We start from the raw sequence: 24,749 nt of genomic DNA on the forward strand, positions 1-24,749 counted from the left end.
CTTTATCGATGCGGTACGAGGGCTCCCTCTCGTCGTTTGACAAACCAAGGACAAACGTATCTTTGGTGAGTTGGACTGAGATATGATAGGAAGGATTTGAAAAAAAGAAAATGCTACTGAAATGATAAAAGATAGTAAAAAAAAAAAAGACTAAGAAACTACAGACACGAAGGGTACTCCCATGATTACAGTTCCTCAGGAGTCGCTTCTAAGCGCCATGTAGGGGATTGACCCCCCATTTGGTGGTGCTTAGGATTACCCTTTTGGGAATCTCAGATCTTGGACCCTGTCCCTGTCGTTGGGGTGGGATGAGGGGGGAGAAGTCTCCACTCGCTTGGCTTTCTATGGCGATGAATTGATGACATCCACTCCGCGTTGAGCTTTTTGAGAAAACCCTGACTGAGCAGGCTACTAGTTCTATTCTAGTTCTAGATGTTGCCCTATTCATTTGTTTCTTTTCTTTCCCACCCCCGTCAAGTCAGGCCTACCTGCCTGTCACCTTACTTCCCTATCAGAGCACTGAACCTAGCCTTATCCACGCACGGATGGGATGGATGGGTTCGGATCATGAATCAGAAGCCCTGACGCCTGGGGTGGCAACCGCAAGCGCCGCCTCGGGTTCCCCAAAGAGGCAAAAGCAGAAGCGGAGTCGAGCCGGTTGCTCTCAGTGCAAACTGAAGCGACGAAAATGTATGTCTTCTTTTCTGAATTTTACTAGTACCTCATCGCCATCTGGTGTTAATTTATTTGTTCCTCTTGGCTCGTCCACAGCTTGCATAACTGATCACGCCAATTCGTTTCGTATCTTAACTAGGTGACTTGACCAAGCCAAAATGTCAGCGATGTACGGTCAGTGGTGTCGAATGTACATATCCTACCGGCGTCACCTTTGCGCCCAACAGGACAATCTCGCCGTCAGAAGATTTGCAGTCTCCATCAGCCATTTCCCCGTCTTATTCACGTCTTCAGGTACTTGTCGCTTGTTATTTTTCTAGAGTTTCCGCGCCATGCTCAGTATTGTCGAAAGTCAAGACACGACTAACAGTTTTATCTCTTTCCGCCATTAGTTCCTGGAGCCCGGGAGCCGCCGTAGAGCCCGGTCGAAACAAGACAAGGTTCATTCTCCCAAGTCCAGCCTGACACATACGGCATCGCCTGTAGCTGCCGAACATGAAGCCCAAGAGACCGGCGTTTCCACTCTTCATACATCACAGCCGCCATCAAGTATTCCATGCGCCCATGTGAGCTTGCCAACGGGTGTACATTCCCATGGACTCGGCATCTTTGTCGCCATCCCGGAGACAAATGAGGTGCTTGCCTCGTCATGTGTGACGTCCCCAAACACCACAGACTACGAGACCGCGCTTGAGGTGCTCGTGTCTCTTGGTGGTGCCAGCGACACCGGGCCTCCAGAAGTACCACGAATGACCACCAATCTTGAAGGGAATCGCAACAATAGCTCACAAGCTCTGCAGCCCCTCGCAAATGCGCCGGGTTTGGATTCACTCCGGCAGAAGCTAGACGACATGAAGATTCTGCAGTTGCTCACTTACTACAGATATCATGTCGCGCCGTGGGTAGGTCTATCTACTATGTTCTTTATATCGTTCCTTGTAATCTGTAAGGTATAACGGCTAAGGAATCAACTCATTAGCTGGACATGTGTGACCAAGGGCAAACCTTTGGCCTTGTGGTCCCCAGACTCGCCTTGCAGTCGAATCGAGTGTGCCATTCATTGATTGCACTCACACTGTCCTTGTCGGCGAAAATGGGCGTAGCCGAAATGACCGTCGAAGATATCTCATTGCCGGTGTCAAACTCCACTCATCTTGACGAGTTTGTAGCTGATGCACTGGACAAGGCTCACCAGTTTGCCACATGCCTACCACTTGACTGGCCAATGCTCATATTCGATGACGGAACCTGCATCACTCAAGCGTTGACCAAGAGCCATGTCTGGAGACAAGCTGGCTTTCTTCGCCTTCGCCTATTGTTGTCAGCAGCGTTGGTGTCAGGAGAGCCTATTTTCTCAGCCCAAAACCTTCAACACGTTACACCGCCTATAGGCAGCAGCAGTAGCCAAAATACATGTGACCCGACACTCGAAGTCTTTATGCTCTGCGCCCGTTCCATAAACAACCATAGCAACGCATCCCATACATCCGTTAATGAGTCACCTGCGCAATCATGGGGAACACAAACTCGGGATCTTCAGGCATGGTATGACGCACGCTGTGAGACCTTCCGCCCGCTCCTGGACCTTGATATGTCCACCTCTGACCCTACAGCTGCACTCTTCCCTACCATCGTCTTCTCAACTGCTGCTGCCGCCCTCGCAAACAGCGTCTATCACGCCGCCATGCTTCTTCTACTACAGCACAAGCCACGTACTGTCCCGGTTCTGTCCCCGGGGTCTTCATCACTGTGGCATGCCAGGCGCATATGCGCCATCGCTGTCAGCAACGGCTCTAACGCTTATTGGGACCCGTGCCTTCTCAGCACCTTGTATGTTGCCGCCAGAGTTATGACGTATGTGCCGCAGCAAGCTAGAATAGTGCGCTGCTTTAAGGAGGCCGGAATGCGGACGGGTTGGCGGGCACTTGCGGAATGGTTTGTCGACGAGCTGCAGAAGATTTGGGCTCCAACTTGAAAACGGCTTGCCGGGCCCGTCTTCAACCAAGAACCCATCCCTTCTGGATTTGCCGAGCTTGTCAGTAAGCTCTTTAGACCGGTGGAACCCCTTTGTTCATGAAATTGCCGAAAAGAAAAGAAGCCTATAAGGGTATAGGCTGATGCAAAAAAAAGAAATGTGTTCCTATTGCCAACCTAGAGTTTCACCGTTGAAATTTCCATGTAGCCAGCAAATCACTTTTCCGTAAATCTCGCTGCTAGTTCTTCCGTCTCCTTGGCCTTCTTGTTAACGGCTTCGAGCTCAAAACCCGCAACTGCCTTGTATTTAGCCCCGATGCTCTCAAGTTCATCCTTTGGGATAACATCGTACACATTCTTGAAGCCCTCTGGCGCCCTTTCCTCCGCCAGCTGCAACACATGATCAGGTCCGTTTGCTCGGTTGGCGTACACAATCTTTGCGGTCGGAGGCAGCCGGATCTCTTCGTACTTCTTCAACGCCTCGGGTATTTTTTCCGTCTCTGTCCCAGCAAGACACTGTGTGATTGTCTCGGCGTCGATAATGGCTTGTGTCGCTCCGTTCGAGCCAATTGGGTACATGGGATGGGCACTGTCCCCTAGGAGAACAATTCTGCCAAAAGCCCAGCGCTCTACTGGATCCCTATCGCACATAGGGAACTCGAACACGCGCTCCGTAGGCGCAATCAGATCTTCTACCATATGGAGCCCGCCGCATTTCCAGCCATTAAATGGCCCGGCGAACCGCTCCTTGGGCACTGTCTTTGTCCAATCAACTTTCGGGGGTGTTTTGTCAGGGTCAGAGTCGTCGCGTACGCGGAGTTCGGCAATCCAGTTAACGAGAGATTTTCCATTTCGTGCCGACTCGCCGCTTATTGGGTATGCGATAAATTTCTGTGAGATGGAACACATATGCTTATTAGAGATGACCTTCGTTGAGGAAGGTAGGCTAGCCTACTAGCCATCCTCTCAGTGCATCACGACTCACCTGATCGGCAAATCCAGCCCAGACCATACTGGCACCGGTAAGATACGGCTCTCGCTCAATACATCCGCGCCACAATATGCGACCAGAGAATCGGGGAGGGCCTTCTTCAGGGTACAGGAGTTTGCGGGTGGCACTGTTAATGCCGTCAGCCGCAATAAGGACATCACCTGTCATAGACGGGACCGCCCCTTGGGTGTTCTCGGCATGCTGAAAAAAGGCCGTAATGGACTTGTCATCTTGCTGGAAGTTGACCAGCGCGTGGCCCAGATGAATCCTGTCCTCCCCAATGCGCTTCCGCACTGCATCTAACAAGACCATTTGGAAGTGGCCACGATGGATAGATAGCTGAGGGACGGCGTATCCGGCCTTGATCCCACGCGGCTCGGAGAGAATCTCGTCGCCATGTCGATTATAGAAGTTGAGCTCTTGGGTCACAACTCCAGTTCGTTCTAATTCGGGTAGCAGGCCAAGGTTCCGAAGGATGAGGACTGCTGAAGGTTGGACATTGATACCAACGCCAAGGCTAGTGAGTTTTCCCGCCGCCTCGAAGATGTGTATGTCCGTCAGTCCAGAGGCGTGTAGGGCGAGAGCCGTGCTCAACCCCCCGATTCCACCGCCGGCAATGAGCACCTTGGGCTGAGATGACATGTATGGCATGGCGAGCGGGGTGTTGTGTTTTCCTAGGTGGGGAGAGGGGCTGATGTCGTTGATTGAAAAGCCGGAACAGACTCGACAGGTAAGCGAGGAAAGGGTCGAGTCCGGGATAAAATAACGGCAAAAGTGAAAACACCATGGCTTGGATTCTTATTCCGATTTCGGACAACGCAACCAAAATATGTTGTGGGCCCAAGAGGATTTATGGTGCCATGAAATCTTGGCTTTAAATGTGGGCTGTTCGATCAATAATTCGAATGCACATATTAGCGCGCACAAGATTGACGGAGAATGTCGAAATAAGCACGGCGGCTAGTATTTTCGAGTTTAGAAGTTGATTCCACATCCGTGGATCCAATTCATTCCGCACGGAAACCCCAGGCAACCTCAAGATCTGGGATGCGCCAGCTCGTGCCCCAACCGGTCGTAGCTTCAATATCCCGGATGAGCTCAACCACGATCTTGTGCTCGACCGGATGGCTTAGAAGGCGCCCAGCCAACCAAAGGGGCTGAATGGCATTGTTCAAACAGCCCTGATGGGGATTTGTCTGCGAGATGCCACATATGCGCTTGGCGTGGTAGACTTGAGAGCCGACTTGCCCCCTCGGAAGATGGCACTGTTCGGCTAAAGGCAACATGCCTAATAACAAAAGACATGCTGTGTGGTAGAGTTGAGTTGATGAAATTGCAGCCCAGTGGAGAAACAAGACATGGGGGAACGGGGACGATTCTGACGCCTCGACGACCTGGATGGGGAGGATGTCGACAGGTCGTTCGTCAGTCCATCTCTGCAATTCGGTCCACAAACATAGCCATCGGGCGGTGTACTCAGAGTCATCACAACCGTTTTCATTGCCTAGCTCGACGAACTGCGTGCGGCTGGCAATGAGGTCACATACTTTTGAGCAGAGATAGACTGCGTAGTTAGCATGCATGTCGGGATCCTTGGAGGCACAAAAGAGCCCGGCCACGTCTTGAGCGTTGTCTATGGCCACTGAGGGAGCCCATCGGGAGAGAGGCACCAAGGTGCTTTGTGTCCCGTCAGAAATGAGAGCGCCACAGAGGTCTGTATAAAAGGCGTTAGGTCAGCAGGGTTGGAACTGGTAATTTTGGTTTCCACCCCGATCTTTGTCCAAACATACCCATCCTGGCGTAGCACCAGAAAACAGCCTGCGAGAGCTGACCGCTAAAACCATGAACACCAAAGGCATCAAAAAGAGCGGCACAGCCCTCCAGATGTTGTCTCCAACCTTGAGCGCTCACCGACATCATCTCCATGACGCAAAGGATTGTACAAATAGGGACAACGCGAAAATCGCGGACCTCGAGAAGGGGACCAACGAGTCGTATCGCCTCTTGGTAGAGCTCTAAGCTGTCGAGTGAGCCACTGCTCCTGGGCCTACTGTTCCCGGTAACGCTTTGGTTTGCAGAGCTGGCTGCCTTGCGTTCTAGATGCCTGGCAGACAACGCCAACATGGCATACATAAGCGCGGGCGTTGAGCGGGCGAGAAGTGGAACTTGTATTCCAAAAGCACGGTGACTGTCGAACATATCAAGCCAGGGAGCAATCTCTGAAATGTAGTTTGCCAAATACTCGGCGTTACGCCCTTGACAGAGCATGTACTCGACAGTTTGTTGCTCGGAATCGTGAATGTTGCCGCTCAATGGCGAGACCAGTGCAGAAACTCCATCTTGATTAGCAGCTAGTCCATCTGGCGTACATTGCCTGGTAGGCGCGGCCGTGGCAGCCGTCTTGAAAATGAGGGTGCGCAGTTCTTGTTGGAGTTCATCGCGTCGCCAGGCTGCCGAGTGCAGCGACGCGTCCTCTCGTTGTGTAGATGTGGAGCTGGGAGTGTTTGCTGCGTCTGTCCTTGACACTGAGACAAGACCGCTTTCATGATTTGGTTCTGTATGACGAACGGAGCTTTGGTCAATTGACATTAGGTCTTGGAGGGCATTTGACAAAAGTGCAGTTCATCGAGGGTTTAGTTAGGTAAGGAAAGAAATAATTACTGTAAGAAACGACACAGCAGGCAGGTCACACCTGGCACACGAAGTGGGGTAACTACCAGGGAAGGTCCGCTACAGGACGTTTCCAGCGCATCACAAACCCACTGGGTCCAGAGGATGTGCTACTAAACCGATAGGTACACGGATGTCAAAATACCAAGAGCGTCATGCTACACTTCCCAGTTTCAATCAACCGGTTATGTCTTGACCAGATGAGCATGTAATAAATTTTCAAGGCTCAAGCTCCTGTCTTGCTGTTCATGTACTCATCTGTTTACTGCCTTCACTCAAACGAAGACTTGGGTCAGATGATGGCACTCGCCTGCAGCTCTGAGACCTTGGCACCGTCGGATTAACAGTACTTTGGACGGGAACAAAAAGGCTTGGCGGTGCCCCTTCGCTGGCGCATTTACCAATGGTGTCGCCGTCTTATGCCTCGTCTTAATTCTCCTCTTCATTCCCGCTATCAAGCGTTTGTCTCTCACCATCCAAAACAATGCCCAAATACCACGGCCAGATCATTGAGGTGATTGATAAAGAGGTCTGTATTCTCATGGAGGTGTACTCCGCTACTGCTGCTGCAATAACTATTCGACAAGCCCAAGGCAGGCATTTTGCCTCAGTCAAACCTAACGGGTCTGCTTGATCCTTTGATACAAATCGTGGATAACGGGTGCCAGGGCGACTTGAGAGCTACCCCTCCAACACGAGCTATCCCTGAGCACATGCTCGAGACCTTGTGCGATAACCTGTGCAAGTTCAGGGACAATATCAATACCTTCCTTTGTGTTCTGCCGCTGTGTAGACAGGAGGTTGATAAAGACTTCGCCAATTCCATGACAAGAAAATACAAATATTCCCGGACGCAAGGTCATCGATACAGACATCGATCCACTGCTGTCGCCTCCCCGTCGAGATCCTCTCCCCCAAAAGGTAGCAGATCTGGCCTACTCTTGGACCTTCATAAGATCTCCAGTTGCTCTTGTCGCGACTTGTATTGCTTGGAGTTGCTATGAGGTCTTTTGCGTGCACGCCAACTCTGATCTGTTAACAGCCCAGGCGGCCAAGACAATCGAATATGCTGAACATGATGCTGACCCCTACCTCATCCAGGAGGGCGTTTCTGTTATCTTCGCAAATCATTTGTTTCGCCTTCAAGCATATGATGGGCATGCTCGAAGTCGTCAGTGACTTTGACGAGAGTATCCGAAAAGCACCGGACTATGTCGCTGGTTTACGCGCTGAGCGACAACTAGGATCTAGCAAAGCTCAAGTCAGTGATTGTGGTCCTTGACGATATGGAAGCATGACGGGCCATATATGATGTGATCCAGGATACCTCCCATCTTCGCTTCGCATATGTTAAGGCAATTGCACAGGCAATTTCCGATGAGTTGACGGTTTCATCAAGCTGGATCGGGCATCCGACCGCATGGTAAAAGGCGTTCAAGGGTTTAACAACTACGGAAATAGCCTCTCAAGCCAGCTGGAGGATGAGTGCAATTTTCTCTAGCCAATCATTGATCAATAAATGGCGACGCAGCCTGTTGCAGTCAGTCCTGGATCTACAGATGCTCAGACTACCACAGCTGAATAAAAAAAAACATACGGACCACAGGCTCACTAATTGCATTGTTATCCGATTTGTGTTTGTCAGACTTCTATAATCTTCATTGATCTATTCAATCTAACCTGCTTCCAAAACACCCAAAACATGCCCATCTAGGGAGCCGCTCTTTTGGTTGGTATCACAGAAAAAAAACAAAATGGGAATCTCATAAATGCAAATTTTCCAGGCAGTGGGTGCCGCCGCCTTCGTGTATTTTCTTTTTTACTGTCATCTTGGACAGCACAAGAAACTCTTAACCATGCTTAGTGGTGTTGGTGTTGGCTCCTGATGGCTCGGCAACCGAAGTGTTGCGCGTTTGGCTTTCTTCATCGCTACCATTTCCCCAAATGCTGTTATTCCTGGGATCTTCATAAGGTTTCTCGCTGTTACGACGCGCAGCATCGTTGGCACCGGTCCCGGTCGCGTCCTGGCCTGAGGCGGAGATGAGGCCATACTTGATAGCCTCGCGCTCAACCTCCTCGGCGCTCAAGTACGGAAGGTCCTTGGCTGCCTTGACGTACGAGGTATTCTCCGAGAAACCCTTGGCGAAAATGACATCAATCTCCTCGAGCGACCGGCGCTTGGTCTCGGGGAAGAAGAAGTAGATGATGGGGATGAAGAGTGCGTTCATGATGGCGAAGAAGAGGTAAGTTCCCCAACCGATGTCGTCAATCATGATAGGCACGACCATGACAACCAGGAAGTTGAACAACCAGTTGGTGCATGTGCTGACGGCATTGGCTTTCGCACGGGTCTTGATTGGGTTGACTTCAGCCGGGTACAACCAAGGCAGAGGGAGCCAGGTGGCGCCAAAGAAGGCAATGTAAGTGAAGAGACCCACGGCGGCTCCCTTTGCTGCCGAAGTAGTTCCTGGAATAAGACAAGCGAAGGTGATGACCATGGAAAGACACTGGCCGATGCTGCCGATGAGGAAGAGCTTACGTCGGCCAGCGCGCTCAATGACGAACCAAGAGGTGGTGGCGAAAATAGCGTAGACGATCATGTTGACACCACCAAGGAGTAGCGACATTTCATGCGTCTCCCCAATGGACTCTTGGAACAGGATAGGGAAGTAGTAGATGACGGCGTTGCAGCCACCAATCTGCTGCATGAGCTGCGATCCGGAGCCGAGGAGCATACGGCGGAGGTGCTGAGTAGGACCACCGGTGAAGAGGGCCTTGACAGGGGTCGACTTCTGTCCAGAGAAACCAGAGGCCTTGATGCTGTCCACAATGAGGTCACGCTCAGTGATGGTCTCCTGGCCGTCAATTTCGTAGCCACGGAGGGCAGCAATGACACGGTCGGCCTCAGGGACCCGCTGGTGAGTGAGCAGCCAACGGGGCGACTCGGGCAGGAAGCACATGGGGATGGAGATGAAGAGAGCGAAGACGATCTGGAAAGCGATGGGGAACCTCCACACCAGGTCATCGGGGCCATAGGAGGCGCCGTAGTCAATCCAGTAGGCGATGACGGTACCAAATGCAATCATACCACCTTGGATACAGAGCAGCAGACCACGGTTTGAGGTTTGACTGCACTCGGCCTGGTAAGTGGGGATCGTGGAGGTGTTGATTCCGTTGCCCACACCCATGATCGTACGACCGATAATGAACTGGGCGATGGGAGATGGGCTGGGCTTGATGGTGACAACCTGAATGATAACTCCGAGACCCATGATGAGGGCACCGAGGATCATGGCGCGGCGACGACCAAGAATGTCACCAACAGCAAGGATAAACATTGCGCCGAGTAGACAGCCGATTTCGTAGATGGCAGTGACGAAGCCCTGCATCGTGGAGTTATTTTCCGTTTCGGGGAAGAATTTGTTGAAGGCGGGGGCGGAGATAATACCGCTCATGACACTGCGGAGGAAGTGGGCTAGTTAGTACGCCTGCTTCCATCACGGTACGTCGTCTGTTTTTTTTTTTTTTTTTTTTTTTTTTTTTTTGATGAAATCGCAACTCACCCTTGGTCATAGCCGAACAACAAAAAGCCTGTTGTCGCAACCGTTGACACGGCCGTCGACAACGGACGGCCGGACATACCCATAAACTTTGGAGGGGCCATGGTGATAGACTTCCTTTGACGTTATCACTAGTCGTCCTTCCTGAGCTACAAGAGGGTCAGGGACGTCAGGGAGACATTAAGGTTATTCTCCAGATCTGAAAGTGCTCCTAGACCTGGGGTGGACATTGCTCTTATATACACAACACCAAGATTTCTTTACAAGCAAGACCCCGAAGATTGGGAGTTGCCTACTGCCCCCGCTAATTACGCACCCATGTGGCGTCGTGGAGCACCGTTCATCCATATTTTTTTTTTTGTTTTCCTCTTTTTAATGGCTCTTTTTATTTTTTTGGGGACTGTCCGGTCCCCTGCTAACGGAAACCAAATTCATACTATGCTAGTGCTAGTCATTTTTTATTGGTTGTCTTGGTTTCTGCTTCAACCGGACGCATGTTGGTACCTAACCTGTAGACTAATCAAGCTGAGCATTACTATTCAGGTAAGGTACCCGATCAGGATGGTTGGAAGATATTAGATATCTAGGATCTGCATGTGTCACGAGTCGCGGGCCTATTATTTCTTGGCCGAGGTATTGGCGCAGAAAGCGAAGATCTTTACCAGAGCCCCACAAATGACATGAATTGCAGCGCGTTGACTTGTGAGTTTCGAGTCCGGCGAATCTTGGCAGTTGAGGATTTCTATAACGGTAACTGTCGGAGGAGAGGAGAGACAATTAATGCTTGCCAAAAGGACTTGGATGTAAGAAATGACTTTTCTTTTCCTTGACAAAACCAGCAAATATGACGACCGCGGAGTTGCAATCCTACTATAGTACCGCAAAAATCCACCAAGAATCCCAGTCAGAGCCGCAACTGAACCCCACCAAGTTGGACCCTATGAGGTCATCCCGTGGGCCACCTATTTGCTAATGCCTTCCAAGGCGATCTTGGCGAACAAGAGCCGGTTGCGCGGCAAACCATCGGCAAGCCTTCACCATATTGCTTAGCGGGTCAATCTTCCGCTTTTGTTCAACGGTGTCCTTGGCCCCTACATATTAAGAATTGTTAAGAGATGATAAAAAAGAAACAAGCAATAGCCGGCGCCCGACTTGGCTTTCGCTATGCACCCAGGATATACCAACTATACGAATTGTCGAACTACCTAGGTACCTACCTACCTAGGTATCTATGTATTCGTAAATGTTGGATGGGACGCATGTTCAAATTTGGAAAGAGGAAAGAAATATTAGTCTCAGCACAGAAGAGATATATACCATGGTATGTCGAGATAACAGACCGCATGCGGATTGCAGTGTAGATCCCTTCACCTCTTATCAATTGACATCAGTTCTTTCGCAAACGTGGGGACGAGAGGATGTTTTGAGTGGCAATCGCATCTGCCCTGCTCCCCCGCAAGGGTCCTAAAGTAGAAGGAGGCCATCTTTCTTACGTACCAACGGCACCGGCCCCATTTTGCTCCTTTCAAACAATGATGTGAATGGTTTCCCAGCGCTATCCGGCCCATACGTATGTGCCCATGGAGACATGAAAACACCAACCCCGACACAGATTAGATCTGATTGTCTGCGGAGGAGAGGGGCTTTACGCGTACTGCGTCATTAAAACATGCAAAAAAAAAACATTTATCGTCCACAGTATTGCCAACTTTTTATCGAACAGCTTTGACAACGCTGCAACTTCAAGATCACAATCTTCCGCCGTCTCCACCAACGCCCCGAAGAAGGTCCGCAGCACCTTTAAAGTTCATGTGAAGGGTCTTGGGGTCTGCAAAATGTTCTTCACCGCTTTACCTCAGCACATCGGACTCTTCGCCGAACTGGAAGAGTTGCCTCCAATCTCCAGTTTTCATCTCCACGACAAGGAGAGAAAAAAAAAAAAAAAATTTCTTCACCCATTGCATTTTCTCACGTCATACAGTATGCGACAACCGTTCTTGACACTAAACTTCGCATTTAGATACGGTTCAACGCGGGTTGTTTTGTCCGGATCACGGCCCACCTGTGTCGTTGCTCTTGCTCCACGGAGTTGGTATAGTAATTCCTCACGATGATCACGGACGCACAGGAGAAGTACTTGTCGTCACAATGGGATTGCGGAGACCGTAATATTAACATGTTGCAACACGCGCCGGTTTTCATTTCAACGACATTAACTCAATGCGACTCTTCATGACTGGCCGATGTTCTGAAACATGTGCTTGCTGAAATCACTTGAGCCAATGATTCCGCGCCCCTGGTTCTAACAGCGCCTTCTGAGTGTGCACACTGTCTGGCGATACAACATTAACTGGTGACGTGCAAGTGGACAAAGAGGTTATAGAAATAACACCTGGCGACCCCGACAGCGCCTCATGAACGACGCGACGGTCATCTCCTCCGGCCTTGCCCTCAGCTGATTGATAAAGGTGAAGCCACGGCCTCATGCACCGCGCGATGCTGCTTCTCCATGGCCGGCGTCATGCCATACAGCGGCAGCGAAGATAAGATATGCGGTGACGAGGGCGTGTTCGGGTCCTTCGTGTGCGACAGTAGCTCTGGTCCATGGTGATGTTGGTTTTGTTGGCTCTGGATGTCTGCAAGCGCGGCTTTGGTTGCACCCGCTTCTTTACGAGCCCGGATGACCAAGAATATCATGTCTGCCAGCGCCGCGACAAAGGGTACGGAAACTTCAAAGCCGACCCCGACGCCCACAGCAACCACCTTTCTTGGCTCTTCCTTCGCTCCTACAACTGATCAACCGCCACTGCGGCGACAGCAGCGGCATCGGGGGTCGCGGTCGCTGTCTCTGCATGCCGCAGTCATCTACGCTGGAGGCCTCCCTGGCCTGCTACCGCCGCCGCTCTGTTGACCACCCGAGCTCGCTGCATGTGTGACGCAAGAAATGGGGGACCACCGGCGACCTGACCCATGAGCAATGTGAAATTTCTCTTCCCGCATTCCTCTCATCGGAAGCCGCAGACCCAGAGGTCCGAACTTCCGGAGCACTGGCGGATCTCGGTGGGTGCTTCGCGGGACGCAGCCTCACAGAATTTTGGACACAGGTCGCTCTTCCAGTCCTTGTCGGTGCAGGAGTACCGATTGAGCGTATTCGAGCCTATATCGTAGCATAGGCCGTTGCTGAGGCATGCTGTATTGATGGCCCATACGTCAGACACACTGGACAGGCGTCATGGTGGTTAGTCGCCGCTTACTTTGTGATGCTTCGCAACAAGTGCTCACCCCGCTGCTGTAATATGCAACTCCTTTTTCATGAAGTTTACCGCTGGGGTAATAACACTGAGCGTTGGCATTATTTTGCTGACCGAAGGCCTGCTGTGATAGGATTGTGGCAAGAAAACTGGTCCGCAACATCCTTACAATGTCGAATAACCGGGAATTTGCTGATTAAGTACAAAAGAATAGTTGTTAGGTTCAGGTCAGAATGGTCAAAAAGGTTCTGGCCATCACGCCAGTATGGATCACGGTAGCAGTATCCTCGTATATAATATGCGAGGATGCCATCTTTGGTCCCGATGCAGTGTATAGTCGCAAGTGTTCGCTGGACAAAGCCACACCCAAGACATCTAAACACTACAGAACTAAAGAAGAATAAATGACCAGCGGCACAAAACGCACAAGGCGTGCCTCATCAATTAAGAACCAAGGCGACATCCACGCGAGCGGCACGGTCGACTACTTCCCGTCAAGACTGGCGCGAAAACCCTATGAATATGCAATGTCAAGAGCGCAAAGTATTGGTCCCCCATACGTCAGTATGGTGTCAAGAATGCAGGCTGCAGTTCTGACAGGTTCTGGGTAAATAGGGAGTGACAATGACTTCTGGACGGCAGTGCTTGACCACTGCAAAGAAATGAGATGAACAAATTCTTGGGGGCGGCAATGCTGCATGCCAAGCATTTTACGCCGCATTGAGCTCCCCCCAAGCCACCGAAAACGGTTCCTGCCGGGCTACCGGGCCAAAAGATGATACTAGGAGCGGGGGCTTGGGGGGAAACCGACATGGTCGTACCCGAGAAAAGTACCTAGCTGCTTGCCCGAGCTTCGGGACCGAAGATCAGCAAAGTAGTTTGTATAGTACCTAAGATGATGCCAAGCAGCAGATTCAAAAGTAAATCGGGGTTAGACTGGAAGAATAACCTTCGAAGACAGGAGGAGCCTTGTTGTTTTCTCGACCAAATGACAAACATCGCTGGTGACATATTGGCGTCAACTTGAAGAACGTCGAGGTCCAAATTTGAAGTGTTGGTGATTCGTCAAGAATAATGTACCATGGTCCATCTTATGAAGCCTGCAATCCCAATTTGGCATGATATGGGTAACACAGATAATTTCTCCCTTGCACTTTGTAGATTGATTCAGAACGTTCCTTTTGACTCTGATGGTATCGCAGTATGGATGGGAGAATGTCGTTTTGAGGGCTATAGGAACACAAAAGTGTCTGACAATCAAGCACTAGGCTCGACATTCTCCCAAAAACTCACCCACCACACCTCTTGAAACAGAATCATCGCGTACCAGCGCGTCAGAGTTGAAATGCTGCACACCCAACTTAACCTTAACCATTTAACCTCGAGCGGGGTTGGACGGGCTTACTTTGCCAAAATCATACCTTGCCGACCTTTGATGATGACATTGGTATCCTTTTTTTTTTAATTGTTTTTTTTTATGACATGCACGTGCATTCTGAACAACAGACTTGAACTGACTCGACTGGGCGCTAACCTTGTCCACAATAGTGGTGTGGTATGGTGTGGTGTGGCGCGGTGCATCTTTCAAAATGCCACGTGCGCAATCAGGTGAGGCCTGCCCACGGCCTTTCGTCCGTCTCTTTTCCCCTGACGGCCTCTTGCTATCCACACTGTCTTGACGAATGGCGTCCTTCACTGGCGCAATTAGAGGCCCCACTTCTGAGACTTCCAGCGTCAACCTCTGTGAATTTTCAGAGCACAAATCGAAAGCTTCTTTCTTCGACCCAGCAAGTGCCAGCAGACCCCGTCTTCCGTCGCGAAAACTACCAGCAATAGCCAGCAAGCCTGTTATCTCGATTACCACTTCACATCTTTTTTTTAGCCATCACCCAGCTACTCTTCGCCTCACCCATTCGAAGGCGCCGACCGAATCCCACCGACCGCATATTGTCACAGCCGTCGCGAAAACTTTAGCTTCCCACGAAAGCTCTACCCTCTATTTTTGGCTTCGCGTGTACGTGCTTGTCCACTTGTGCATACATTTCTAAACACTACCGGCGAATAAAAAGAGAGAAAAAAAATTCATCCACCACAACTCCACCGCTAACTATTTTTTCTTCCTTTTCGGCTTTGTGCAGTCGCCAATTTGGTCAACCCGAGCACAAATATTCGAGATGAATTCTCAACTTCCTTCAAGCTTCGCATCAGCGGCCGCAGGCCAATCTAACCGCGATCCCAGAGGAAGCCGTGAAGGTCGTGGGAATGGGAGTGGAGAATGGTTCGTGTTTTCTTGGTGGCGATACCTGCAGTCGCTCTATTCTGTGATTGCTTCTGTGGCACACGCTGACGACATATCTTGGGATCACCCAGGGCGCGACGCGATGGACGTCCATCCAACGGCACAATGACTTTCCGTCGCTCCTCCACAACCCCCTTCAACAACCAATCCACCGCTCAGAGCACACCTGCAACTGATGGCGCCGCAGTGCAAGCACCTCCGTCTGCTACCGACTCTGCTCCGTATGACGGTCCGCTACGTTATACCCGGGAGCAATTGTTGGAAATAAGCAGAAATTCCGAAAGTGCGATTAATGTGGAGGAACTTTTCGTCTCTGGATGGGTCCCTGCACCTGTGAACGGCACGTCGGTGCGGAACTGGGGTAAACCCAATGAAACCCACGTACCGCAGGACCCAAGTGTCTGCTGGGACTCGAATGGTGCGGTAAAGCCTGTCGGGCTGCAAGAGATGACACAGGAAGAGAAAGAGGTACGTCAACAACCTTCGTCTTGTTGGATTGCTACCGCACTCGCTGCTAATACACATCCTCCCCTAGTTGTTCGCTTCCGATGTCAACTCGCCCGTAAAACCCCCGCAGCAAAACAAGGATGGTACGCACCAAGGCGGAGGACTTAATGGGCGAAAGGCATCCGTCTCACACGGTAGCAACTTTGTCACCACGCCGTCCACCGCTTCGCGCCCCGGCACTCGTCGACAACCGACCGAAAATAGCCCTTACCCCGCCGATGGTCTCGTTTCACCCACTGGAAACGGTCGCTTCGCTCGCACTGACTCGTCGTGGTTCGGACGTCGAAGCCAGGAGGAAAAAGACGAGACCTACGATGAGCCATCCGACGATACGACCGGAAATAATCGAGAGCCTCAATCGGCTCGCGCGGCCGGCTTTGGTGCATTGTCCCGCACGACTTCTGGTGCTGCGTCTGCTGGAAACAGCTTCGCCGCAGCCTCTGCGCTCTGGGGACAATCGGCCGGTCCTGCGTCGGCTTCCTCCCCGATGGGCAGTTTTGGCAACTTCTCTATGCCTGGCACATCTGCTGTGGGGGACAAGAGATTTGCTTCGGCTGGAGGCAGTCGGTTGGCTCACCTCATTCCCAAGGATAGTAATAATCCGGCAGGAGAGGCGTCGTCGCCTCGCGAGACGACAGCCGACGGCAAAGACTCCTGGCGTCCTCGACCACGAACCGATACCGACCCTTTTGGGGAGCAGGCTGGCAACCTGAACGCTCTGCGCGAGGGAACTAGTCCTTCTCCAAAGCAGCACGGGAGTCAGCGTACCTTTGAAACGCCTATAAAGGGCTCGGCGGGGGACTACGGCATGTCCAATCTGAACCTGGGAAGCCACAAGGACGAGGGTACTCCCGAGACGAACCCCTATCGTAGCCCGCCGGCTGAGCGTGGCGATGACGAGGGCTCTGGCGGGGACTATGGTGCGAGCCACGGCCAGGGGCAGCCTACCGAGCAACCCTCAGGCTTCAGTGCGATTGCTCGAGGATTCCCTTCAGCTGCGAACGTCGAGGGAAGTGATCGCAGTCAGACATCCAGCGTTGGAGCAAACCGCGGCGGGTTTCCTGTGCTAAGCCAGCTGAGTACATGGTCTTCCAATTTGACCTCAGCAACCCCTGATCGCGAACGGGCTGGGTTTGCGAACCCATTTGGAAGCTCTTTGTTCAGTCCTGACGTTCAGTCACCCGGTCTTGGCGGTCTTGCCAACGTTTTTGGACCTGCCAGCGCTGGAGGTTCGCTTCGTGGCAGCAAGCTTGGTTCCCTTTTCCCCGCAGCAATGCAGGCGCAGATGCAGCAACCGGAACACGACAGTTTGGCCGACTCTGTCCCTGACTACCGACAGGTTAATCCACTGGGTGCCATTGGACGCAGTGCTACGGGACCTAACCCTCGGGAAACAGACAGCCCAATGAGGGCGGGCCGCTCTGGAATGTTCGAGGAGCTTTTCCCAACATCGGACGCTGCGCGCTCTCAGGGCCTTTTCACCACGGCTGAGCCTACATCAGCTCTAACTGCTACAGCAGCCCAGTCATTTGGCGGGATGTCTGGTGGCCACCCCTTCTCTTCGCTTCACACCCCCGTCGACGGTCCCCAATCTCAGGCCCAGGCCCGCCAAATGGTCATGCCTGACCGCATGCGTTGGGTGTACATGGATCCCCAGGGTAATCATCAAGGTCCGTTCACCGGGCTGGAGATGAATGACTGGTACAAGGCCAACTTCTTTACCCCCGATCTGCGAGTCAAGCGAGTCGAGGATAGTGATTTTGAACCCCTGGGCCAACTCATTCGCCGCATTGGCAACTCTCGGGAACCTTTCCTGGTTCCCCAAATTGGCGTCGCTCATGGCCCCCCTTCGCAGACAGGCCCATTCTCTACTGGCGACAGCCGAGGTGTCATCCCGCCTCTGGTTGGGGCGTTCCCTAGCTTTGGACGGACCCTGACCGCAGAGGAGCAGAACAACCTGGAGCGTCGCAAACAAGAAGAGCAGTTTCTCATGCACCGCCAGCGAGAATTCATGGCCCAGCAGCAACATTCTCAGGTCTTCAATAAGATGGGGATGCAGCCTGGCGCCGCTGGCGTTCTCCAACACCACTCGAGCGCGCATAGCTTGCAGAGCCAACCCAGTTTTGGGAGCATCAGCTCGCCCATTGGTATGCCCACGCAGCAGCCCATCGGAAACATGGGAGCAGCCGCAATCACGCCCTCGTACTTCGAGCCCACCTCACAGGGCATCATGCAGCCTGGTCTCACATCTGTTCCCAGCGACATGTTCCCCCAGGACCTGAACATGCAGGAACGTCAGATGCTTGCCAACCTCCAGGGGGGCCCTAACATTCTTTCGAGTCTACTGGGCGGTCAAAGACCCGCGGGCGGTGTGACTTCTGCTGGATTGGTTGCCCCCAACAGTGAGAACAATCATCGCAGCCAGCTTCCGGCCGTGGACCAACTTCAGCAGGACCCGTTCAGTGCTAGGCTCAAGGAATTTCAAGAGCTGCGAGCCCAGCGTGATGCTGAGGAGGCAGCCGCAGGAGAGCAGGTTACGTCTGAGACTGGCAATGATGATGCTCAAGCCCGAGTCGCCACTCAAGAAGACGCAGCCCAAATAATTGAGGATGTCACCAACTCTCAAGAAGGTAGCAAGAAACCAGAAGCTCAGGCTTCCAGTCTTTCTCTGACACAGCAGGTTCAAAAGACCCAGGCCGCTGCCGCAAAACAGACTCAACCTGCCGAGAATGACGCCTTGATGCCCTTCCCCCCTCCCGCAGGAGCTACCATCGCTGCCCCCACGGCACAGCGCACGCGCTCTACCCTGCCCGATCAGTTCGCCAGCATGAACCGCTCGCAATCTGGCACTCCGGAAAGCCTGTCGGCTACACAGGCTGCTCCTCCTTCGCTTGCGCCGTGGGCTTCTGCTACTGCGGACCAGAAAGCGCCAACATTCAAGGAGATCCAAGAGGCCGAGGCCAAGAAGGCCGCGCGTGCTGAGATGGCTGCCGCCGCTGCGCGACGTGCCGCTCTTGAGCAGGAGGCTGCTGCTCTTCGTGAGCGTGAGAAGACGGCCGTTACCGGCGCGGCGCCTATTCTTCCTACGACCAGCACTTGGGGCAGCGGCTCGCCTGTTACTCCATCTGGCGCCAGCCCATGGGCCAAGCCAAGCGCGGGCGGAGGTGTCAAGGGCACCACCCCCACACCCGCCGAGACACCAAATGCGGTCAACGGCAAGAAGAAGACGCTTGCCGAGATTCAACGCGAGGAGGAGGTCCGCAAGGCCCGTTTGGCTCGCGCTCAAGAGCAGGCTGCTGCGGCCTCTGCTGCTGCGACTATCAGCAACAACATGGGCAAGCGCTATGCCGATCTTGCCAGCAAGGTGAATCAGGGTCCTGCGCCTGCTGCTGTCTCGGCCCCTCCTGGTTGGGCTACAGTCGGTGCTGGTGGCAAGGTCAAGATTCCTACTGGACCCGCCGCTCAGCAGGTTCGCACCATTAGCACTGGTGCTATCAAACCTGCGGTATCTGCGGCTCCTGTCAGCAAACCGGCCACTGCCTCGGCCCGAGCCAGCCCAGCCACCGTGAACAAGATGGACTCGACCGGCGCTGCAATGGAGGAATTCAACAAATGGCTCCGACGTGAACTTGGACGTGGCATCACTGGTGGGATTGACAGTAAGCATCTGAACTCGTCATTTTCTTTCCCGCAGCCAATACAGCATTTTGCAAAGGTGATCCGAAACTAACATTGTCGCAGTTGATACTTTTGCCTCGACGCTCCTCGTCCTTCCTCTTGACCAAACGCTCATCTCAGATGCCGTTTACGCCAACTCAACTACCATGGATGGGCGCCATTTCGCCGAGGAGTTTGTCCGGCGCAAGAAGCTCGCCGACAAGGGCGTCGTCGAGAAGCAGACTGCGGGCACGTCCCGAGGCAGTGGCTTAGGTGGAGCTGCTTCAGGCTCTGGTGCAGACAAGGGCTGGAGCGAGGTGGCCAAGAAGGGCAGCAACTCGAACGGCGGTGCCTCAGCTACTGCTACAGGAGCTAGCCCTGGTGCTGACAGTGGAATCCAGGGCGCCGGGTTCAAGGTGGTACCCGGTCGCAAGCGTGGCAAGAAATAAGCGCCATCGGAGGAAGTCGACTTCAGGGTGGTGTATGTGTGGATGCGCCAGTGAGATTTCGATGAAAGTTGAGTGGGGAGTGATGGTCGCAAAACAGTGGCAGATTACTACAGTTGATTGATTTCAGTCTGTTTTTGATCACATTTGTTTATGTTGGATGAAGGGACATGGGAAGTTGATTACTGGGAAAATTATGGATGTTGATTCCAACAACACCAAGTTGGTTGGTTGTGCACACTACAAGTTCCTGCCTTTCAATGAGCTCGAGTAACTGTGTTTTAGGCGCAGAACACGGTATGTCTGTCCGATAGCTAGAACTATTCTAGACCTAGTCCCCAAAAAGCGATTGTCAGAATTTCGTTTGCCGAGTGTCGTGTCGCGAATTCCCCAAGTACAGGCAGCGCGATTATTTGGCAGCAGTTCCGGGTAGAAATGACTATTCTTCCCCCTCGCTGAGTGGGCCCAGGCTTCTCATGCTGGTGCGCCTCAGTAAGGTGGGAGGATGAGGGGGAGGCCAGGGGGTTGAATGGAAGGATGGCGCTGTGGAGCAAGCGATAACTTAACTGTTGCCTGTAGTGAGGTGGGGATTCCCATACTCCACTAAGCAAGCAACCTGTGACAGTTTTACTTCTTAAGGTAAAATTGTCTACGGTACCTATCGGTAGCAGTAATGTAATGTTGATGCTACTGTACAAGAGAAAGCTGCAAGCGTGGGTACAAGCGACAACTTATTCTTAACCTTGACCACTCCGCTTTTCTCATGTGGCGCAGCAGCTGCCATCCAATTGTGTGAACCATTAACCACCTAGTAAGCGTTGTTATTTCTGGAAAAACCCCCGTCTCTTCCAGAGGCGCAGGCGCAAAGACCCCTGGCATGGCAGGCCAAATGCCGGACCAGGGTGTGGCACTTTTTTTTTTGCATTTGTGGTTTGCAAACTTTTTTTTTTCCTTGGTTCGCGACCAATTAACGTTATGGCTCGTCGGCTTCTTGCTTCTTCTTCTTCTCATGAACGGTCTTGTCGCTCCAGACTCCTTAGATCCTAAAGTGGAGTTTTAGCGATTAAAGGTCATGTAGGGGAGAGATTCCTGGGATCACGAAAGGTGGTCAGCAGTGGGCGTAAGCAAATCAAACAAAACCATCAGATTCAGGCTTATTGACAAAGATGCTACCATATCGCCTTACTCCTCCCCTGGCCGTCAAACCCCGGCTCCCGAATCTCCACCCTCCGGCCAGCGTCAGGCCGGATCGACAAAGCCGGATGTAGTAATGCCTTTTGCTGACTTCTCGGCGAATGGCATATTATATTTGAATGATCATCGCTTTGTGCCTCTCCATTAGTTTTCACTTCTGCCATCATCTTCAGCTTCAGCATCATCATTATACGCTTAGAGACAAACCAAGAGCAGTTTTCTCATCAATTTTCTTCTTTTGTTTTTCTTTGCTCTTTTTGTTTTGTTCGCTATTGCTGTTTGCCAGTGATCTCTTGCTTCTACTAAAACATCACAAACTTGCACGCAGCTCAACTTGACACCAGCTAACCCCTATCTCTAGCCAGGATCAATCTTTCTCGTCTCCAGTACAACAGAAATTGGTGAAAATATGCCCTCCGTCAAACAGACCCTCATCCTGCTGCCGCTCCTGGGCCTGGCCGCCGCGGCGCCGACCAACCTTCCTCGCGATGTGGGCAACACAGCAGACGGTGCTCCATCATCGGTTCTCGACGCGGTCGATTACTACCCTGCTGGTGGATCCGGGAACCAAGGTGCCGAGGCCAACAGAGTCAACGGTGCCATCCAGCGGCGTTCACCTCAGTATCAGAAGCGGGGCACCTTGACGGATGGATCCGAATTGGTCGCAGAAACCACCGGAAGTACGCTGAAATTCGTGGGTGACACTGGTGTAAAGGCTGTAAAGGCCGTTCCTTCCATTTGGGATACGTTTTGGTCCGCTCTCAAGGGCAAAAACTCCAAGAGGGACGTGTCCGGCGCTTCTGTCGACGCCGTGAGCACGCTGGGCAAGCGACGGTCTACGGTCACTCAGCAAGGCGAATCTGCTGGCATGGCTGTAACCAGCCCCACGGCAAATGTTCCATTGGCCTCCTCGAGCAACCCTAAGATGGCCGAAGCCGAGGTTAGGATGGCCAACGCCAAGGCCGGTTCCCAGGAGCGACAAAACGAGCTGCTCGGAGTGACTGCTAAGACTGGGGAAATCGGCCTGAAGAGCTTGGAGCTGGGCAATAAGCAGAAACAGTTTCAACTCGACAAGGAAAAGGCCCAATGGAAGGCACAAAACACCCCGACAGGAGCCCTCAAACAGAGACTCACTAACTATATTGCGGGGTCCACACGCAACATGGCAAATACCAACCCACCCTTGTCCTCTCAGGGTGGGCTAAATACCAACCCATCCTTGTCCTCTCAGGGCGGGCTTGCTTCAGCTGCTCCTGGTTCAGTTGCGTCTGTCTCAGGCATGCCTTCTACTGGGCGGAACCCTACGGCCGCTGCGGGTCCTGCTGATACCCTTCATGCTGATGAGACTGGCGGCGCTATTTACTGATAGTGCAGATCTTTTCAAGCACTCAAAAAGGCTAAGTAATGCATAAGGTCAGTATGGGGCTATCAAAGGTGAATGATTAGAATTTTGGTTTGGATTTTTGGATCACATTTGGGCAGAGATTACTGGTGTTGGCGTTTCCGTATACCCTAAGTGTCTGGGTTTCTTGTTTGATTATTTTTTCCTTTGTTTTTTTTTTTTTTTCAGTTACTAAGAGTTAAGTACAAACTTGAACTTGAAATATCTTATTCAAAGTCAAACTATCTTGAGTGGAACAGCTTGTGAAGGAAATAATTTCATAAAGTCTATTCTAGGCAACGGTTATCATTCATGTTACAGAGACAAGGCAATTCACTTTCCAACACATCATATTGTAAACAGAAGGTTGTGGATTTGCGGTCATGATATGAACCAAGTCTTGACGTGCAATGCCAAAATCCCTCGCACTATCCTTTATCGTCACTGACTGTCTCAGGGATGAAATGCAAGACATTAAGCCAAATCAGTCACCTTCTCCACGTTTGTTTGATCTTGGCGTGTTAGTTATGGACTCAAGGTAACTTCTAATGTCATGATCACAGCTTTTATCCGTTAGAGATAGCGAATAAACTTGGTCATTGTAAATATTCAAATACATCGGAAGTGAGATATCTGAGCTTTTCCTTGTTTTAATCATTAGGCTTTTTTAAAAGTGTTTACAGACTGCAGAGATAGTCTCGCGGTTGAGACTAGGCTATAGACTATACAAATCAAGTTCAAGATAGTCAAAGTATTACACAAGGTAGAATCATCTGGTGTCACGACAGCAGCCAAGGGGCCAAAGCAGAGAACATATTTACAACCAGTGACATGAATAAAGTCATTGAAGGGGATTTGGTTGAAAAGGACAGTTGCCAATTCTATTGGGTTGAAGATTCTGCATAGCAGAACCCTCCAAAAAAGACGAGCTAATTTTGTCTAAAAAGTAAAGAGAGGGAAAAACCCCTTCAAAAGCTAATGAGACAAAGAGTGATACAAACGAAGTGAAAGAGAGAACCACAGCTAACACAGCCAAAACTTCCAAAAATGCTACCCAACAACTTGCCAAAATATGCAATCCTCCAAAACAATGCAATGACGAAAGACAGAACGAGATTCGCAATGCAAAAACCCTCAAAGAAAAGTCATATAACTCCTTATGATGCTGCGCAATGATGCAAATCCACCTGGAATGTCCAAAAGAAGAAGAAGAAAAACAATCAATGTTCAAAGAGAATTCGGTTTCTCAGAAACAAGCGTCTTCGAGACGAGTAACTCCCCGGATTTGAGCAGCGAGCGGAAAAGAGGCTCAAGCCGCTTATTTGCAGGTGAGGGTCTTGGCCTTGCTGTCGTACTTGCAGCGGTTGCTGTCGGACTGGATGGCAAGGTTGATAAAGCCGCCATCGCCCTCAGCCTTGAAGTTGGAGTTGCCAGGCATGTAGAAGCAATCGTAGTCGGTCTTGAGAAGACCGGACTTGAGGTCGACCTTGATCAGGCCGGCGGCGCCCTCGGCCTTGTAGCCCATGTTGTAGCAGACGGCGGCGGGGAAGGTATTCTTGTCGGTCTGGGCCTCCCACATCTCCTTGACGGTGGCCTTGGTGAACTCCTCACGGGCGTTGGTCCAGTTCTTGAGGTCCTTGACGAACTGGGCTCCCATCTTGGCACCCTTGACGGCGAGCGCAGTCACGGCATCCTTGACCGCCTCGGTGATGGCCGCGGTGATCTGCTCCTTGGCCGTCTGGCGGGCGTCGAGCTGGGCCACCTCTACGGGGGCAGTGTTGTAGACGTCGACGACAGTGTCGGAGGGAATGGGGGTGGGCGCGGCCAGGACGGTGGCGACCGAGGCGAGGACGAGGATGGCCTTGAACTGCATGTTGACGGTTGTTTGTTTTTTTGAAAAAAGAAACCGAAAAAAAAGAGACAAAGATTGATCTTTCAAAAAGAGGACGTGGATGATGATGCTGTGAAAAGCGAAAGCAAAAAAGACAAAAAAAGTCGTGAAAAGTGACAAGGAGAAAGATGAGAACAGAGGAATCGAGAGTAAGAAAGGCAAAAAAAGACCCAAGGAAATACTCAAGGAAAAAGAGGAAAAGGAAAAGGTAGTGGAAGTTGACTGTAGAAGCTGATGGTGGTGAAGAAGAGAG

General features: G+C 51.7%; 10 protein-coding genes across 10 annotated transcripts; 4 read left to right on the forward strand and 6 right to left on the reverse strand.

Annotated features, from left to right (window-relative positions):
* Window positions 1-375: 375 nt before the first annotated feature.
* Window positions 376-4,859, forward strand: PgNI_12422 (uncharacterized protein). The gene is made up of 5 exons (XM_031132372.1): window positions 376-690; window positions 815-969; window positions 1,068-1,577; window positions 1,655-3,542; window positions 3,637-4,859. The coding sequence occupies exons 1-4, from the start codon at window positions 546-548 to the stop codon at window positions 2,648-2,650; spliced, it is 1,806 nt and encodes a 601-aa protein (XP_030976079.1). The 5' UTR covers window positions 376-545; the 3' UTR covers window positions 2,651-3,542; window positions 3,637-4,859.
* Window positions 2,866-4,291, reverse strand: PgNI_12423 (uncharacterized protein; the record flags this gene model as incomplete). Its single annotated transcript, XM_031132373.1, has 2 exons — window positions 2,866-3,540; window positions 3,635-4,291. 2 exons carry the CDS (start codon window positions 4,289-4,291, stop codon window positions 2,866-2,868), a joined length of 1,332 nt encoding a protein of 443 aa, XP_030976102.1.
* On the reverse strand, window positions 4,648-6,229 carry PgNI_12424 (uncharacterized protein; the record flags this gene model as incomplete). The annotated part of the gene is made up of 2 exons (XM_031132374.1): window positions 4,648-5,354; window positions 5,431-6,229. 2 exons carry the CDS (start codon window positions 6,227-6,229, stop codon window positions 4,648-4,650), a joined length of 1,506 nt encoding a protein of 501 aa, XP_030976084.1.
* Window positions 6,230-6,777: 548 nt separating this feature from the next.
* PgNI_12425 (uncharacterized protein) lies at window positions 6,778-7,592 on the forward strand (the record flags this gene model as incomplete). Its single annotated transcript, XM_031132375.1, has 2 exons — window positions 6,778-6,839; window positions 7,458-7,592. Exons 1-2 carry the CDS (start codon window positions 6,795-6,797, stop codon window positions 7,590-7,592), a joined length of 180 nt encoding a protein of 59 aa, XP_030976103.1. The 5' UTR covers window positions 6,778-6,794.
* A 568-nt stretch (window positions 7,593-8,160) lies between these two features.
* On the reverse strand, window positions 8,161-9,974 carry PgNI_12426 (uncharacterized protein; the record flags this gene model as incomplete). Its single annotated transcript, XM_031132376.1, has 2 exons — window positions 8,161-9,769; window positions 9,874-9,974. The coding sequence occupies 2 exons, from the start codon at window positions 9,972-9,974 to the stop codon at window positions 8,161-8,163; spliced, it is 1,710 nt and encodes a 569-aa protein (XP_030976082.1).
* Window positions 9,975-12,140: 2,166 nt separating this feature from the next.
* PgNI_12427 (uncharacterized protein) lies at window positions 12,141-12,842 on the reverse strand (the record flags this gene model as incomplete). The annotated part of the gene is made up of 3 exons (XM_031132377.1): window positions 12,141-12,320; window positions 12,361-12,656; window positions 12,740-12,842. The coding sequence occupies 3 exons, from the start codon at window positions 12,840-12,842 to the stop codon at window positions 12,141-12,143; spliced, it is 579 nt and encodes a 192-aa protein (XP_030976083.1).
* A 33-nt stretch (window positions 12,843-12,875) lies between these two features.
* On the reverse strand, window positions 12,876-13,284 carry PgNI_12428 (uncharacterized protein; the record flags this gene model as incomplete). Its single annotated transcript, XM_031132378.1, has 2 exons — window positions 12,876-13,060; window positions 13,125-13,284. The coding sequence occupies 2 exons, from the start codon at window positions 13,282-13,284 to the stop codon at window positions 12,876-12,878; spliced, it is 345 nt and encodes a 114-aa protein (XP_030976048.1).
* A 1,635-nt stretch (window positions 13,285-14,919) lies between these two features.
* Window positions 14,920-20,646, forward strand: PgNI_12429 (uncharacterized protein). The gene is made up of 5 exons (XM_031132379.1): window positions 14,920-15,135; window positions 15,260-15,399; window positions 15,492-15,888; window positions 15,956-19,586; window positions 19,669-20,646. The coding sequence occupies exons 2-5, from the start codon at window positions 15,296-15,298 to the stop codon at window positions 20,031-20,033; spliced, it is 4,497 nt and encodes a 1,498-aa protein (XP_030976049.1). The 5' UTR covers window positions 14,920-15,135; window positions 15,260-15,295; the 3' UTR covers window positions 20,034-20,646.
* Window positions 20,647-21,633: 987 nt separating this feature from the next.
* Window positions 21,634-22,590, forward strand: PgNI_12430 (uncharacterized protein; the record flags this gene model as incomplete). Its single annotated transcript, XM_031132380.1, has 1 exon — window positions 21,634-22,590. One exon carries the CDS (start codon window positions 21,634-21,636, stop codon window positions 22,588-22,590), a length of 957 nt encoding a protein of 318 aa, XP_030976088.1.
* A 1,333-nt stretch (window positions 22,591-23,923) lies between these two features.
* On the reverse strand, window positions 23,924-24,478 carry PgNI_12431 (uncharacterized protein; the record flags this gene model as incomplete). The annotated part of the gene is made up of 1 exon (XM_031132381.1): window positions 23,924-24,478. One exon carries the CDS (start codon window positions 24,476-24,478, stop codon window positions 23,924-23,926), a length of 555 nt encoding a protein of 184 aa, XP_030976093.1.
* Between the last annotated feature and the right edge of the window lie 271 nt (window positions 24,479-24,749).

Source organism: Pyricularia grisea, assembly GCF_004355905.1.
Source record: "Pyricularia grisea strain NI907 chromosome Unknown Pyricularia_grisea_NI907_Scaffold_12, whole genome shotgun sequence".
In the NCBI taxonomy this organism is placed as follows: Eukaryota; Fungi; Ascomycota; class Sordariomycetes; order Magnaporthales; family Pyriculariaceae; genus Pyricularia; species Pyricularia grisea.